General features: G+C 45.0%; 1 protein-coding gene across 9 annotated transcripts in view; it reads left to right on the top strand.

Moving 5' to 3' along the window:
- Window positions 1-142: 142 nt before the first annotated feature.
- The window catches only part of ZDHHC3 (zinc finger DHHC-type palmitoyltransferase 3), a 32,721-nt gene continuing 17,251 nt past the window's right edge, over window positions 143-15,612 (top strand). For 3 of the 9 annotated variants that reach the window (XM_040546666.1, XM_040546671.1, XM_040546675.1), the window contains exons 1-3: window positions 1,632-1,754; window positions 11,966-12,295; window positions 14,944-15,068. In XM_040546666.1, the coding sequence (XP_040402600.1) occupies window positions 11,990-12,295; window positions 14,944-15,068 (431 nt within the window). In that variant the 5' untranslated portion in view covers window positions 1,632-1,754; window positions 11,966-11,989. Of the gene's footprint in view, window positions 441-1,631; window positions 1,755-1,854; window positions 2,229-8,990; window positions 9,123-10,118; window positions 10,251-11,000; window positions 11,064-11,869; window positions 12,296-14,943; window positions 15,069-15,612 lie in introns of those variants that run through there. The other 6 variants (XM_040546667.1, XM_040546669.1, XM_040546673.1 and 3 more) reach the window with 6 other exon arrangements.

Raw genomic sequence — 15,612 nt, forward strand, 5'->3', positions numbered from 1 at the left:
TTACCTCAGGGAGAGGTCCGAGCGCCCCCGGGCTTCCCCCTGGGAAGGAGTAATTAATTAAGTAATTAAAAGCGTGCCAGGCATTAATTACGGGGGTTGTTCTCTTTGCGGCGGCCTTCTGAGAGCTCCGTGACGAGGGGCGGTTGGTGGCAGGTTCACGTTCCTCACGCAGCTCTTGTGCACAGCCTCCAGGCTCCCCTAGAAGCTCCCAAGCCTCGTCCTGATGCACACCCGCTGGCGGAGGCCTTGTGTGACCGTGCTGCCACAGCTCCTGTGGGTGCCTGCAGCCCCCGAGGCTCCTCGCTGCATTAAACATGTGGGGTGCTGGCCGCTGTGCCCAGAGCGGGGAGCACGACACAACAGGAGCAAGCCTGTGGTGTGGAAGGCGCTTGGGCGTCTCGCCCTGCAGCACCTCCGGTGGGCTGTACATCCACTAGCAGGTGCATATCTGGGATGCATCCCACGGCTCACCTGCAGCCCCGTTCCTGTACACAGGGATCGCTGCGTGGTGGCGGCTGACCCATTCCCTGAAAAGAGGGCAGGCAGCGGAGCCTCGGGTGGCTCGCCCTCCCCACTGACCTGGGGAGGTGAGCAGGGCCAGGTGACAGCAGTGACCATGTGGGAAAGGGGCCAGGGTCACACGCTTTCCCTTTGTCTGGCCCCGCAGAGCAATTTTTAGGTCCTAATATTCTGGTGTGGGAGGCAAACAGTGGGAAGTACCTTATAAAATTCCGTCCCGATCTGACCTCAAGTGTTGATGCAGGTGCACTGTGTGATTCCCACCGCAAGCACAGGTACTGTGGCTCCTGGTTCTGTCTGGCTCACGGCTATAAATGCAAGCCATAAATGCAAGGAAAGATGATGTTTTTTTTTTTCCCCCTTTCCGCCATCCCAGCCTGGAGCCTACCTAACGTGGGTCAAATCCTTGCATGGTTCAAAGCCCAGCTAGCCGCTCTGCACCATATACATGCAAACAGCAGTTTTCCGGAGGCTCGGGAATTCCAGGTCTGGCTCCCCATTTCCTCAGGGGTGGCAGGACAAGAGGCATCCTCTCCCTGCGGAGATTGCTTCTTGGTGTGTTTAAAATCCTTTTTCTAAAGAAACACAACCCCGGAGGTTATCAGACAGAAGGACAACGGTGTTTTTTCTAGGGATGGCAAAGCAGCGACTTTTTGCCTAACCTCATTACGGTACACGACAGCACGCGGTGGCTGAAATTAAAAAAACCCCAACCAACCAGACCCAGCCCGGGGGGAGCCACCCGGCGCTCCCCGATTCACGCCACCACGGGCACCAGCGCCTCGCCCCGTGCTTACCGCCGGCGGTGGGGGCCGCAGCGCTGCCCCCCGGCCCCCAGATTTCCCCAGCCCCCCTGAATTTATCCCATTTATCCCTCGACCAGCCGCGGGCAGGCGCGCAGAGGGCAGGCGGGGCCCTGCGGCAGGCGGCCGGGCCGGGCCGAGCCGAGCCGTGCGGAGCCGGCGGCGGAGCCGCTGCCCGCCCTGTGCCCGTGCCCCGGGGCGGGGCGGGGACGGATCGGGGCCGGGAGCGGGGCCGGGGCCGCCGCTCGCTTCCTGGTGGCTCCCGGCGCCGCCCCGCCGAGAACCGCGTGAGGGGGCCGGGGGGGGGGGGGGCGCCGCCGGGGCCGCGTGTGCGGGGCTGCCCGCACCGGCACCCGCACCGGCACCGGGACCCGCACCGGCACGGCAAAGGGGGCCGCTGGCGGCTCGCAGGGCGGCGGGGCGGCCTGCGGGGTAGGTGGCGGCGGCGGGGCGGTGTTTACCGGGAGGAGGGCGGCGGGGGGGGGGGGGGGCCGCGGTGCTCCGGGAGGAGGTGGGGGCCCGCTGGGAGGTGGGGGACCGCGGGACGAGGCCCGGTGCTGGCCCGCCGGGTGTTTCGGAGCCCTGCGGGGTGCCTTGGTCCCGGCACAGCGAGCGGGAGCTGCGTCTTGTGGCCAGGAGGGGTGCTGGGGAAGGAGGTTGCCCCAATTCCTAGGGGCTGGGGTGGTGGGGAAGGACCCTGCCCCAATTCCTAGTGTATGGGGTGGTGGGGAAGGACCCTGCCCCAATCCACACGGTGTTTCGGGTGGGAAGGATTCGCAGGGTAAAGGGCTGACTGCCTCTGATGCCCAGTGTGGGAGATGGCAACGCTTCGGCGCGCACCGCGCTTTTCTCGCCCTGCGAAAGCAACACACACGGCTTTTGTATAGCACCGCAGACATTGCCACGGTAAGTGGAGCCACGCGTGGATTCCCGTCTTTAAAATCGCAGCCCCGTGTGCGGCAAAGATCCCGTCCTTCAAACACTACGACTACGGTGCCGTCTCTCTGACGCAGTAGTGTTTGTCATACCAATGGGAGCTGCTTGTGGTAGTAAGTTGTGTCTGACTCGTTGAAATTTAGGAGGTGTGATCCAGAAGCTCTGTGCAGGTACGGGTTTGTAACAGGGAAAATATGAGGTCTGCCTAAAAACCGAGGATAATTCTACACCCCCAACACAAATGGGGTATTGATGTGTTTCTGTTATCATTTTCAGAAGTATAGTTGCAGACAGGGTATGTATTTCTCTTTGAAATTGGCTTTTGGTAGTAGACAAAAGTGACAAAACGTGATTTAACCCAGCAGGCTGTAAGAAGATGAACGCCTGACTCCTCAGCAGATGTGCACCCGCTATGCCCAGGTAGTTGCGTGTCTTTGGGGGACAGTATCCTTCGCCCCCGCAAAGGGGACAGGTGACAGTCTAAAGCAGCGTGCGTGTAGCCCAGGCAATGGTAACCCTGCTTTGGTGAATCCCTGCTGCTTACCTGGTGTGAGTTTGCTTTTCAGGATAGCTGGGTTTCTGTGTGTTTCAAATGGAACAGGAGCTAGCAGTGCCACGTGGGCGATGTAGTTTAAAGCCATGCGTTGCTTTATTTTGGGGAAACTTGCTGGCACAGCCATGCTGTTAGGACAATTCTGTGATTCTGTGGTAATGGGACATGTCTCCTGTAGAGGCGACCCCAGTGTCGGTGATGGGCACCCAGGCTGATTCAGTCTGAAAACGGCTTGGCTGTAGCTCAGCTAGTTGCTGCAGATGTGAACTGAGTGAGCTTATGGCTGTCTCTGGTCTCTCTGCAGCGTGGACATGACCTTTTTCTTAGAGTGATACTGTGGAATACAGCTTTTCTGCCTGTGTGAAAGAAGGCAGAGGGTAGTGTAGTATGTGACGGGGTTATAAAAGCTTGTTGTCGCTTTTTATTTTCCCTGCCCTGTGCTTAGCTGGCTGAAGCAAACCAGGTATGAATGATGGTACTCAGAATATCGTATTTAACTGAAACTTAAAGTTGCTGTAGAGAAAATGACAAGTTAAAGCTTTCCCTACGAGAGCTGCATGTTTCCTGGGTTGTGCAGACAAGAAGAAAGAAGAGCTGCAACTTGACTGGAGCTGCAGTGCAGCAAGTCTGCCAGTAGCTCTTTGCACATCGTCCTTTTGAGGGAGCCCAAAAGGAAAAGCCAGCTCGCCTCTGCAGGCTGTGGGTGCCAGAGGCCTCCCCCCAGCACCCGGTCCCAGCTGGTAGGTGCGAGGTGTTACGGGACGGGGCAGCCGTGCTCTGGCTCTTACTGCAGAGCAGCACGGGCAGGTGACCTCCTTTGGCCCGGAGCTGGGGGTCCTTGGGAGAGCTGCGGGCTGCAGCAGCAGGGTTCAGCCAGAAAAATGTTGGGACTCACTGCTCCATGCGCTTTAGTGGCAAGTAAGGATACAGAAAACTCAATGTTAATGCCTCGTGGGAAAGGGGAGGATGTTGAATGGGAGGAAACGCACGGCCCTTGTTGATGTTTTTGCTGTGAGGCTGGTGGTGGATGGTGCGTTTGTGAGGTGCAGCTACAAGCTTTGCCGTAACGCAGGGACCAGTCTGAAATGTGCAGCTTTCAGAAGTTATGGCGGATGGGCTCAGATGGAAGCAGTAAGATTGAAAATGGGTAATGTGAAGCACTACACTATTTAATAATAATTTAAAAATAAAAATGACAATGAGAGTTAGGGTCCTATTCACCGCCCTAGTGGAAAGACAGCAGTACCATGCAGAGAGATCAGAAATCAGAGGGCTATAGCAGGGGATTAAAGGGAGATGGGAACGTGATACGCACCTTTGCTCTTTGCAGTGACTGCTTCAATCACTGTTGTCCAATACGGCGTAGGATGGACAGACAACACATCCTGTATTGCAGTTAGTCTGGTCTCCAGGTCTCGGTATTTCAAAGGATAACAAAATTAATGTTTACCCACAGAAATCTATTTTTTGTGGAAAGAGCGATCACTTGTGCTTGCTAGCGCATCAGTGAGCAAAACAAATACTGGTTGCTAATCGAGAAGTTCTTTGCTATATTTTAAAAACTTTAACGTGGGGCAATCTCTGAACCTGCAGGTTTTTCCAGTTCCCTGAAGCAGCACCATAGCTTTCTTGTAGGCTGACTCTTAACGTCATAAGGTTGGATCGTGATAGTCACGATTTTCATTTTAGGGTAGAGGTGATTTTTTTTTGTCACTGTTTCATTAACGTGCTATTTTAATGTGTGCCCTGTGTCTTTTTGTGTCTGGTTTAGGTAGCTGCTTAGGTGCAGTACTTAGATTTAAAATCTAAATGCCTTAAAGCTCTCATACCTTTATCTTTGAAACTCCCCGATGTGGTAGGGAAGAAGCGTAGACTACAAGCGGGGGAATAAAGTAGGAGAGACAGCAACTTGCTCATGCTTTTGAGGGGGGGCTGTAGCAGAGGCAGGCAAGAGTCAAATCCCGGGTCAGACCGAGTGAAAAGGTATGTCTGGTAGCTAAGGGGCTCTTTCTGCCTTGAAAGGTAATACTCTGAATATTCTTTAGACTAGGATAGTTCTGCCAGTGTCTTATTAGGAGCAAGATGAAGAGAAAAAAAAAAAAACTGTTCTGCTTCTCAGGAAAATATATTTTAATGCCATGAAAGCAGCGTAGTTTTTAACATATATAACTGGTATTATTTTTAGTGTCTAAGCAAAACATCCTCCTTTAATTTCTTCTTTCCCTTTTTTCAAAAGGTTTACACTGGACAAATTGAGAGTTTAAATTCCCTTAATCCAGTGGATTAAATTCCTTTAAAACAATGGCTCGCTGTTTTAAGTCCTGAGTCAGCATCAAAATTGGAAAGCTGTCTAGAAGAACAGGACAGCTTCTCCTGTTTCGTATCTCATGAGGCTGTCTGTTCACAATAACTGCAGCGCTGTGGGAAAGCGTGACATCCCCAGTCATTTTCTGTTTCCCAGTGCAGTCCTTTCTGCAAGGTTGTTCTGTCCTTCTGGTCCTTATTCCAGGTAGGTGACGAGGCCACAAGGGTGGCTTGTATTTACAGGTTGAGGTCTAACATTTCTCTTTTTACATAGATTAGTGGCTCGCATGTATTTAGTCTGTCAGGAAACTGAGATTGAAGTGACAGAATTTCTTAATAGCCCTTGCAGCCCTGATAGTGAAAAGGCTGTGATTGTTCTGTGATGGTTCTTACTCAGTAACAGCCTTAGGAAGTAGCTGACATCTCTGCAGCGCTCTGGTCAACTGCTCGTGGAGATCACTGAAATTGGGATAAGAACAAGTCAGATCCAAGCCTGACCTTATTCTTTACTGTACTTCTGACTTGTGTCCCATTCCTTCTCGTTGCCCTCATTTTGTCACCCGTCCGTAGTGGTTCAGCGTTCCTGTACCTTGGACAGTAACTTTGTCGTGCCTCTTTGCTCAGGCTAGCAGCTAACAAGCCTTGCAGGTGGGGGTGGAATACCAAATATTATTTACCAAATAATTATTTATTACCAAATATTTACCAAATATTATTTACCAAATAACTCAAGACTCTTAGGTGAGTCTTTATTGCATTATATTTTACTTAACATATATCTGTTGGTTAAACAGAAATGATAGGGGCATTAACCAGGAAACTGTTACCATCTGTCCAGAGAGACTGCGTATCACAAACATGCTTTTATTAATTGAGAAAACATAGCCTTATTTTCCTTACAGTTATACTAATGGAATTCCACTGACACTGCAGAGGTTGCTTCTTGTTTACAGTGATGTCAGTGAGAGGACTGGGGGTTTTGTGCCTTACAAGGCTACCTCTTTCAAGCCCGCCAGCCTCAGCCCTGAGGATGGAGTTTCTAGATCTGACAGATGTCTTTGAGGTAATTTCCACTCCCCCCTGCTCTCCTTAGGGAGAAGTTCCCTCTACATATTCATATTCCCATTCATACATATTCTTCAGGAATACACACCTTCAGTTAAATCTTCCCTCTAATAAGATGCTTCCAATAAAAACAAGAAACAAACAAAACATCCCTCACCTCTTTAAGTGTGCTTTTAGTGATCCATTTTTACTAAGCTGTTGTTAATGCATGGACCCTTCAAAATAATAATAATTACAAAACCTAGATTATTCTTGAAAATAGCGAAATGACATTGTAAACAGTTTTCTAAACTGTCTATAATGCAGTTTTGTAATACAGCCACTCACTCCATTTGTGTGTAGAAAATTTTGTACTTGGAGTACCGTGTGGTTTTATGTGCTCTCCTTCCCTTTTCCTAAGACAGGTAATGCAAGTCTATGCATTTAGCCTCAAAAAATACATTTTTTTAAAGTCTTGTCACGTTTTAAGATTATTTTTAGTGGTTTTAGTATAATTGACATTCTGATCTCTTTAGGCCATTTTGATTCAGTATGAGAACTGAAACTGTGTTGAAATGACACGACTTCAATAGCCGGAGGTTTCAGGTGAATCTGAGATGTTTGTGAGCTCAAGGGTAGCTGGTAATGTAGTGCCTAGGCTGAAACTGTACCTCTCTATGTGCCTGAATTTCCAGAAGAAAAATGAAAACTTTTCTGCACCAGGCACAATCCTGTTACCCTGCTTCTGGGGCGGCTGGAGTAGGGCTAGCAGAACTGACTTTGCACTGTGACATTTTGATCGCAGTTCTGAGGTGGCTCGGCAGTACAGTGTTAAGATCCCAGTGCCTGATCCTTCCCTAATGCTTTTGCCATCTTAACCAGAGAAAAACAGTTTTTAATCCTTTTTTTTTCTTCACTTTTTTTTAAACTACAGTTAAAATATTCCAATGGAAGTACAGCTCTCTATAACGAATATAAGCTTGCTTTTTTCAGTTGCCATTCACAGACCTGTTAGAAAAGTCCCATTGATCCTTCAGGGTTTTGTATACCAGCGGCTGAAAACTGCCAGGCCGATGGATATCTGGATGAATCAGCAGGAGACTGCCAAAAATTCTCAGCATTCTCATTCCACTCCCGTTGATCAGATAAAGCCTTTCAGGTCTTGCAGAAACCATTAGGAAAGAATAGACAGAATATTGGTATTTCCTTATTATTATTCCTGCTAGAACTTGCTTTGGCAGGTTTTGACAGGCTTGTTGCTAGACGTGGACTATGTGAAATCATGGCAGGAGAAGCACAGGTAAATACCCTGTTAGTTAGAAGGCATACTTCCACTTCTGTTGCAAAGAAATAATATGTAATGTTTTAATCAGTGTGATTTTATGTACAGAAAACTGAAATAAACTTCAAAATGACATCTCACAGTTTATATATATTTAAGTAAATATATACATATACATATATATATATATAGGTTTTAATTTTTGTTTTGTATAAGGGGATGTCCAGTGTATCTAGATCACCTAGTTTAGCTGCGTCATGAATATGATGTGACTGGTAATGTATGTTTGCTTCCTTTTGATGGCAATAAAAAGTTAACTTTAGAATTATTTATCAGCTCTCAAAGCGCTGGCAGTGAGCCCTGGTTCTGTGTGTTACAGAAACTGTTCCAAAGTACCTCTTTAAAGTGAATAAGAGACCTGAACTGACCCTCCTCAAAAAGCTGAAATCCCTTCAAACTGAGGCCCCTTACAGGGTCCTCCCCTTGTCTATCTCTTGTTCAAGATTGTTTTAATAAAATAGGCAGAACTTGAAATTCACTTAGTTATTCTGACAAAACAGAACCTCTTCCCAAAGTTGAATGTTAATGGAGTTCTAATAGAGGAAATGGTTGCAATGTCTACGTGGTAATACTGCAGTTTTGCAAATCATACCGATGTGCTTGGCTTTTCCAGCGTGAGTAATTACATGAAAATCAGCGGGGTGACGATGATGGTGTCATTTTTGTGTACTTTTTATAAGATCAGGATGTCAGGTAGCCTTCAGAAAGCCATTGGGTGAAGGCCCAAATCATACATTAGTTCATTCTTAACACGTCGTTCGGCAGTCACAGGCCATTAAAAATAGATTTTAGGCATGACTTAGGTCAAAAGACAGTTACTTAATTTATAAAAGGTGTAATAGCATATTGTAAGCATTCATTTGGCAGGAAGCGGGTTTTAATTTATTTTGTTTACATTTCTAATGTCTGTATTACTTATGTCTTTGATTATTCCTGTAATGCTAAATGCCTCCCAGATTAAAAAAACAAAAAAAGGTTTTTGCTCTGACACGTCCTTAAGCTAAATGGATGTGTTTGCTGTCATTACATCTCACACTTACCTGCCGTCCTCTCCTGTAGCCTGACACCATGATTAAGTTCTTCGCCTTCCTCGTTTACATAGTGTTTGCTCTGGAGCAGGAGCGACTGACATGCTCCAGCTGGGGGTTGTAAATTAAGTTTGTGTGCGGGGTGATTTGAGGGCAGACTCATCAGGGCAAGCTGCTACCCCTGCCACAAGCTTCTTATGTATGTATGTGTGTATGTATGTATGTATGTAAGAACAAGGAGTTTTAAAAGTTAGCCAGGCTATACAAAAGAGACGCTGAGGCTCTGTGCTCCTGTAGCTTGACTCTAAGATACTGTACGCTGAAACACGAACGTGTTTATCAAATAATGAATGGTGTTCATGTAGTGATTACTGATTTTTCATTTTGTCACCTGATGATGACTGTAAAGCCAGTATTAAATAACCAAGTGCATTAAATAACACATCTGTCCTCCAGGCAGAAGGCAGCGTTAGAGGCCTGCGCCGAGGCCTTGTCTGTGCTCCCTTACTGCTCCTCAGGAGCTGGGCCCCAGCTGCAGACCGAGGTGCCTCGGGGTCCTCCCAGGTTCTCCTTGGATGGTTCCACAGCAATAGGTTTTTATTTTCCTTTTACTATTTCCTAAAGTAATACTACTTTAACTCAGTAATATTTCTGAGAGAACTTTCATTGGTGTGAAACCACTTCCTGTATTAGCAAGAGGTCTGAATTTTCTTTTGGCTGCTGAAGCGTGTTGTTCCAGGCTAAACCCGCAATTTCAATCAGCATGCACATGTCTAGCTTTCAGTTGGTCTCTACTAATACCGACCTTAACGTGACTTGTCAGAATAATTCCTCTGTTAGATAGGAGTTTGCTTTTCTTGTGGCTGTTTCATTCCTTTGCTTTGGAAAATAAAACCTCGGGGGGAGGGGGGAGTGAAAAGCCTCACAGAGTCTAGGCAGAAAATCCTGAAAGTCTGTGTTCAGGACTGTCCCACCTGATGCGTCAAGCCTAAACCTTTAGTTTGAAAACTGAACATCTAAATCACTGTTTTTTTTAATGCAATATGATGTTTCTGTCAATTAAAACGTAATTGTCAGGCATGAGTCTTTTATCAGATTTATTTTGACCTGCAAAGCAGCATGACAATTTAAATAAGATTATTAAATAACGCATTGAAGGTTAAACAGTTACGTTTGGGGGTGGTTGAGTCTTTATAGACTTAAAAAGTATTTTGTGAATGTATAAATATATGCATCCATACACAAATAGTGAAAATATGGGGAAAAGGTATGGATTTAGTAGTAGGTGTAGGTTTAACTGAATTTAGGCCAGCAGACTGTATGGGTAATCACTGCTTCTGAAAATTATATGGCTTCTCTCCCTAAGTATCAGGTGTCATGAGGCTAAATTATAGCTGTGGTTAAAATACCAAATAATTACAACTTGATATGTGAGTTTTGTGAATGAGATTTTTTTTTCTTGCCAAAGTAGATGAGACATGAGACACACGTGCACGTTTTTATCTTGATTTTTCTGTTGTGTGATATAGATATAAATACAAAGTTGGTATGCTCTAACATTAATCCATGTGACTTTTTTTTCAGACCCATAAAACATCCTGAATTATTTCACTTGGCAGCATACTAAATGTTAAAAGCGGAAATACAAGAAAATACCTATTTCTCCTAGCTTATTTATACCAGTTACGCCAGAAAGAAAACTGTGTGGTTATCACCTGCTGGTCAGTTGTTTGCTTTCATAACCCTCCTGGTTCATCTGCTGTGTGCTAGAAACTGCGCTCCTGAGTTTTGCCTCTCTCTGTGGCAATAGCTGTTCCTTTTAAGTATCCAGTCACCTCTGTGTCACTTGCACTGAGACACACAAGCTCATCATTTTTGTGCTGGAGTTTAATTAATCATCCTGCTCATTAATAGCTTTAACTTTTGGCTGTGAGAGACTCCCTGTCTTGAAACAACACTTAAAAAGCCAGCTATCTTCCTTCTTGCTGTCCAGATAGGGGCAACAGCATCTCCGTGTAGGTTGGTGGTATGCAAAGTAGAGCTTTTCCCCTGTACTCGAGAGAATTTAGCCATAAATATTTTGAGAGAAGTTTAAGGTCCTGGATATGTTTGTGATCTTCTCACCACATTTCCTGTAAAATTTATCCATTTTGTCTAGGCAACAGCATTCATTTCTCTTGAACAGTCGAACACAAAAATAGCTTCAGTGTGAACTTTTTTGGCAGAAAATGTAACTAACTGTGAACATTGTCTCTCTTTCTCTGAATTAAAATGGAAAAATGCACTTTATTTTTTGAAAAGAGGTGAGAATAATGCTTACATGTCAAAACAGGAGGTGGCTGTTCGGGTATATGTGGTTCAATGTATTTGGTACCAAAATCGTTGTATCCGTTTTTGTAGAAGGTGAGTCCTTGCGCAGAGACCGTGGCGTTTCTGAGCCTTCAGAGCATTGAGCAAATATTTTTTTTTAGAAGTGTCTTTTGGAAGAAGTCACTGGGTGTGTGAAGAGCCACTTTCAAAGCGTAGCGTCCCAGGTGTGTGCTGACATTTGGAGTGGTGTAAGCTCCCAGCGCGGGCTGACTGATCCCTTGCCAGAGTTGTATGAGCACCTTTTTTTTTCTCAAATGCTTAAGTTCAGTGGGAGTTACGCTGAAACTACAGCAAGGGAAGCAATTTCTGCTTCCACAATGGACCTTGCAGTCTGGGTAGCTAAGGTGCCTGCAGAGATGGAGAGGACAAAGCGATGCAGCAGGTGTGTTGTGTTAGTGCCCATGTTACAGTGGAGGGGACTTAGCTGGGAGCACTAACGGGGAGGCAAAACAAACGCCATCAAGGGATGGAGCAAAGCTGCCAGGGGAAGGATGGCAGAGCAGAAGGCTTAAGAGGGACATAAAGCCAAAGGAGAGAAGAGCATAGGGCTACTGCTTCAGTAGTTCCTGCCACTGTAACTCCTCAGCGGGTTGTTTTTGCAGTTTTAACCCCAAGGCTCCCTTCCATTCCTTAGGTCTGATCCAGCAGAAGGGGACCCTGCCAGCTCTGCCAGGTCTTTGCTCTTTTCCCCGTGGCAGTGGCCAGTTCTTGCTTCAGCCCCTGCTGTGGCTGCTCCCGTCGGCACCCACCTGATTGCTATGCTCTTCATTAAAATACTTGTTGCCTTTCCTCTGTGGGAGTGGAGGTGGCACGCTGGTGGATTTAATGTGTAATTAAGCAAGTCTTAAAAGCACTTAGAGTCTTCTGCGTAAGAAGTGTTCTGATAAGCGTGAGAGTCTGGTTTCCAAATCCATTATTTCTTGTTGGATTTATTTGTTTTTTTTTTTTTCTTTTTTCAACTTGCTTTCAGCAATTTGGAGTTTCTCACATGATCCCAGTACCGCCATGTGAAAAGATCGCTGCGTGCCTTGCAAAGCGGTGAACGCCGTTTCTGGTTCTCTTTCAGATGCAAGTATGGACATAATAGCCTATGATGCTTACTCCAGTCCACCGCTTCAGAGATATTGAAAGGAAACCCGAATACCTACAGCCAGAAAAGTGCGTTCCACCTCCTAGCCGCGCTTCCCTGGGAACAATGTGGTTTATTCGAGATGGCTGTGGTATTGCATGTGCTGTCGTCACCTGGATGCTGGTGTTCTACGCCGACTTCGTAGTCCTTCTTGTCATGCTGGTTCCATCGAGAGATTACATTTATAGCGTCATCAATGGCACGCTGTTCAACACCTTGGCTTTCCTTGCTTTGGCTTCACATTTTCGAGCTATGCTGACAGATCCAGTAAGTGTATCTCTCTGTATGTCTCGGAAAGAAAAAGGCAGTGTTTTTCTTATCTGATAGATGTTGGGTAACTTGTTTGCTGAGTGAGCGGCAGATTTAAATAACTTGTGTGTGTCAGCCTGCCGAGTGAGGCTGCTGATGTGCTATGCTAATTCCTCAGCCCACTCAAGTCAAACGCAAAGTCAAGGACCCAGCTTTAGATTTCCCCTCGTGTGAGCAGCTCCTCTCTTCATGCTGAGGAGGAGAGCGTTTCTCTCTGACACTGTTTTCTCACCGATGCCAAGTCTCATGTCTGTGGCTTGTCGTGTCTTGAGAAACAGCAAATCAGGAAAAGCTGGTTTTGGTTGTCTGCCTTGTCAAGTAGTGCTCCAGCAGAATGGAGTAGAGTTGGTGGTGTTCTGAAAAGCCACGCTGCCACCTCTCATGCTGGTGATTTAGTGGAGTTTATTGGACCATGCTAAAACAAATATTATGTGAGTATGCTAAGAGCTGAAAGTTTGTGGGCAGGCAGGGAGCATAAGAATTTTAGCAGCCCCTTGTAATGTGTCTGTAGGACATTGCCTTATTAGAGGTACAGTTTATTACCATGATGCTTATTCTGAATGGCTGTGTTTGCTTATCAACCTGTGGACAGGAGATTCAGTTCAAAGCCCCATCCCCACTAGTCGTCGGAAGGAAATACAAGCTTGGACTCCTCTTGGCCCCTTACTACTAATTCTTCTTGTTTCCGTTAGGAGCGGCAGTGGGTGTCTGATACTCAAATTGTTCCTTTCAAATGTAATTTTCGACTTGAAACCTTGCATTAAAACTTCAGTGTAATATTTATATCCTAGTTTTCAGCTCTCCCAGAAGCCACAGCACTGCAAAAATGTCTTGATTTGGGGTAGTTTGACAGCTTATGGTAAAGCAAACGCTGACTTGTTGCGTGCTACTGCTGCTGGACACAACTTTGAGCAGTAATTGAGGCTCTGATGCTTTTGGTCGTTGGGCTGACAAACACAGGACTGTAGCAGTTTATGATATAGTTTATGTCCTAAGGGTTCTTGCTGTTGTTAATTATTGTATGTTGTGTGGCTTTAATGCCTAGGGACCTTCAGGTCTCTGGAGCTGTTTTGCAGAGTTAGCAGTAACTCTTGAAACAAAAGCTATATTCTAAAGCAGACTGGGCAAGCATAGTGTCAGAGAAACAGATACAATCTCTCTGCAGAGAAATCTGAAAAATATATGTTAATTACCAGCGTGTGGTGGGATTTTTGTGTGTGGATGGAGAGAGCCAGTGGGATTTTGTTTTGTTCTTTGTAGAGACTTTAATGAAGAAATCAGCTAGACAAAATGGAAAAGGGAACATGAAGAGAAGGGATGCAGGGCATCCACGGGGCAGACGTTGCAAGTCTGGGGTGGAAGAGGCCGCTAGGAAATGGAGAACCAGGGGCACATCCAGGATCAGAATGGAGCAGAGAACGCTGCTGAGGCAAACAAATAGGAATTCTTATCATAAATTAATTAAAACCTGGATTCTTCAGAACTGTTAGGATGCGTCGTGCTTTTCAGGAACTGCTTCCTGCGTGTTCTTGCTAAAAACATACCTGGGGTTTTGAGTTTTGCTGTGTACTAAAAAGAGAGAACACTAACAGTAGTGTTTTGTAGAAATTGGTCACAGTAATATTTAAGTTTGCCGGTTTGTTGAGAGGTTTAAGTGGAAAAATACAAAGACTGCTCAAGAGAACTTTACAATACTGATTTAATGTGCAGTTCTTTTAGTAATATCCATTATTCCTGTTTATTGCTGTTGAGAGGTTGTACAGGTGCGTTAAAAATAGACTATTCCTTCAGAAATCTGTTAAAATGTTAAATCCCTGTTTTTATTTCAGTATAAAAGCCTAGATCTATAGAGATGCATTGTGTCAGTGTACCAGCAGTGATTTCATACATCACATTTTATGATATTTTTTCTTTTGATCAAATTTTATGGCCGTAGAAAGGCTGTGGAAACTCTTGAACTTCTTGAAAACTTTTGAAAGTTCAGGCTTCTGCAGCAGTTATATGTCACCTGTTTAAAGATATTAATTTTAATGTGGCATTTGCACAAATAATGTTTTATCTAGTCTTATTTGGGGGGAGGATTCTTAGAAAGTGTGCTCCGTTTGAAAGTTAAACCCTGATTTGAATAACAAATACACAATGGAAGTGTAGCTATTAATACATGAGATGTTTATCAGCAACTGTTAATGTACGCAATGATACTTTAGAAGTAGCAGCTTCTAGTGGAATTAAAGCATCTGATGTCTCCAGTTTGTGGTATGAAACACTGGGGTGATAAATCCATTGATTGGTGTGAAGAGAGGGGTAAGGATTCTTAAATATTTTAAGGTTACCATGTGATTACAAAAGGCTGATTCCTTAGGTGAGGACTTACTGGTGCTGCTTATGTTTTTTTAATTAAAAAAAAAAAGTGATGTTTAAGTATTTGGTTCCATACATTAGGGCCTTGTCTTAATTTCTTTTTCTTGCTCTTCCTAAAACTCTGCTGATATTACGGAAGTTTTTATCTCTTTCCCTCCCCTTCCATGATTTTAAGTCATCTCTATTGTTCTGAGCACTCGTAATGTGCACAGGTTGATCTTCTGCTTTGTTTTCGTTTTCCGCAGGGTGCTGTACCCAAAGGTAATGCAACAAAGGAGTTCATTGAGAGCTTACAGCTAAAGCCAGGACAGGTGGTTTACAAGTGCCCAAAATGTTGTAGCATCAAACCTGACAGAGCACATCACTGCAGGTAAAGTCTTCTCTGAGAATTGCTCTTTTATCAAGTACTGCTGGACCTCAAGTGTTATATAGTGTGCCTGGATGTGAATTATTACTGGAGTGTGAGACTTGAGTGGTTAAATTGAAAGATTAGCACCCAAATTCTGCTGCTGGTAGTGCCAAACACATTTAAGCTTCTCTGAAAAAATCTAAGGCCTTTTCTGGGAATTTTTCACATACAGCAGGCTAGGGCCACCTCTTGCAAAATGGGAAACGCTTCACATAAAGACTGCCTTGGCTTCAGACCTGTGATTGACACTCCGTAAATGTTCTCGATACTGGGTGTCGTGTAAAAAGGAAAAAAAAAAAAAAAAAAAAAGGCTTTAAAAGAGACTTTAAATGCCAAAATGTAGAGGAAGCCATAAATGTAATGCCTTTGAAAGGTCTGTGTCCTTTTTTTTTTTTTTTTTTAACAGACCCATTTGCTTAATTGTAATTTCTATTTAGAATTGATATTTAAGTTAAAAACTAAAGTTTGGGTAGCAGTGTGTGTGTATATATATATATATATATAT

This window comes from Cygnus olor, chromosome 2 (assembly GCF_009769625.2).
Source record: "Cygnus olor isolate bCygOlo1 chromosome 2, bCygOlo1.pri.v2, whole genome shotgun sequence".
Lineage (NCBI taxonomy): Eukaryota > Metazoa > Chordata > Aves > Anseriformes > Anatidae > Cygnus > Cygnus olor.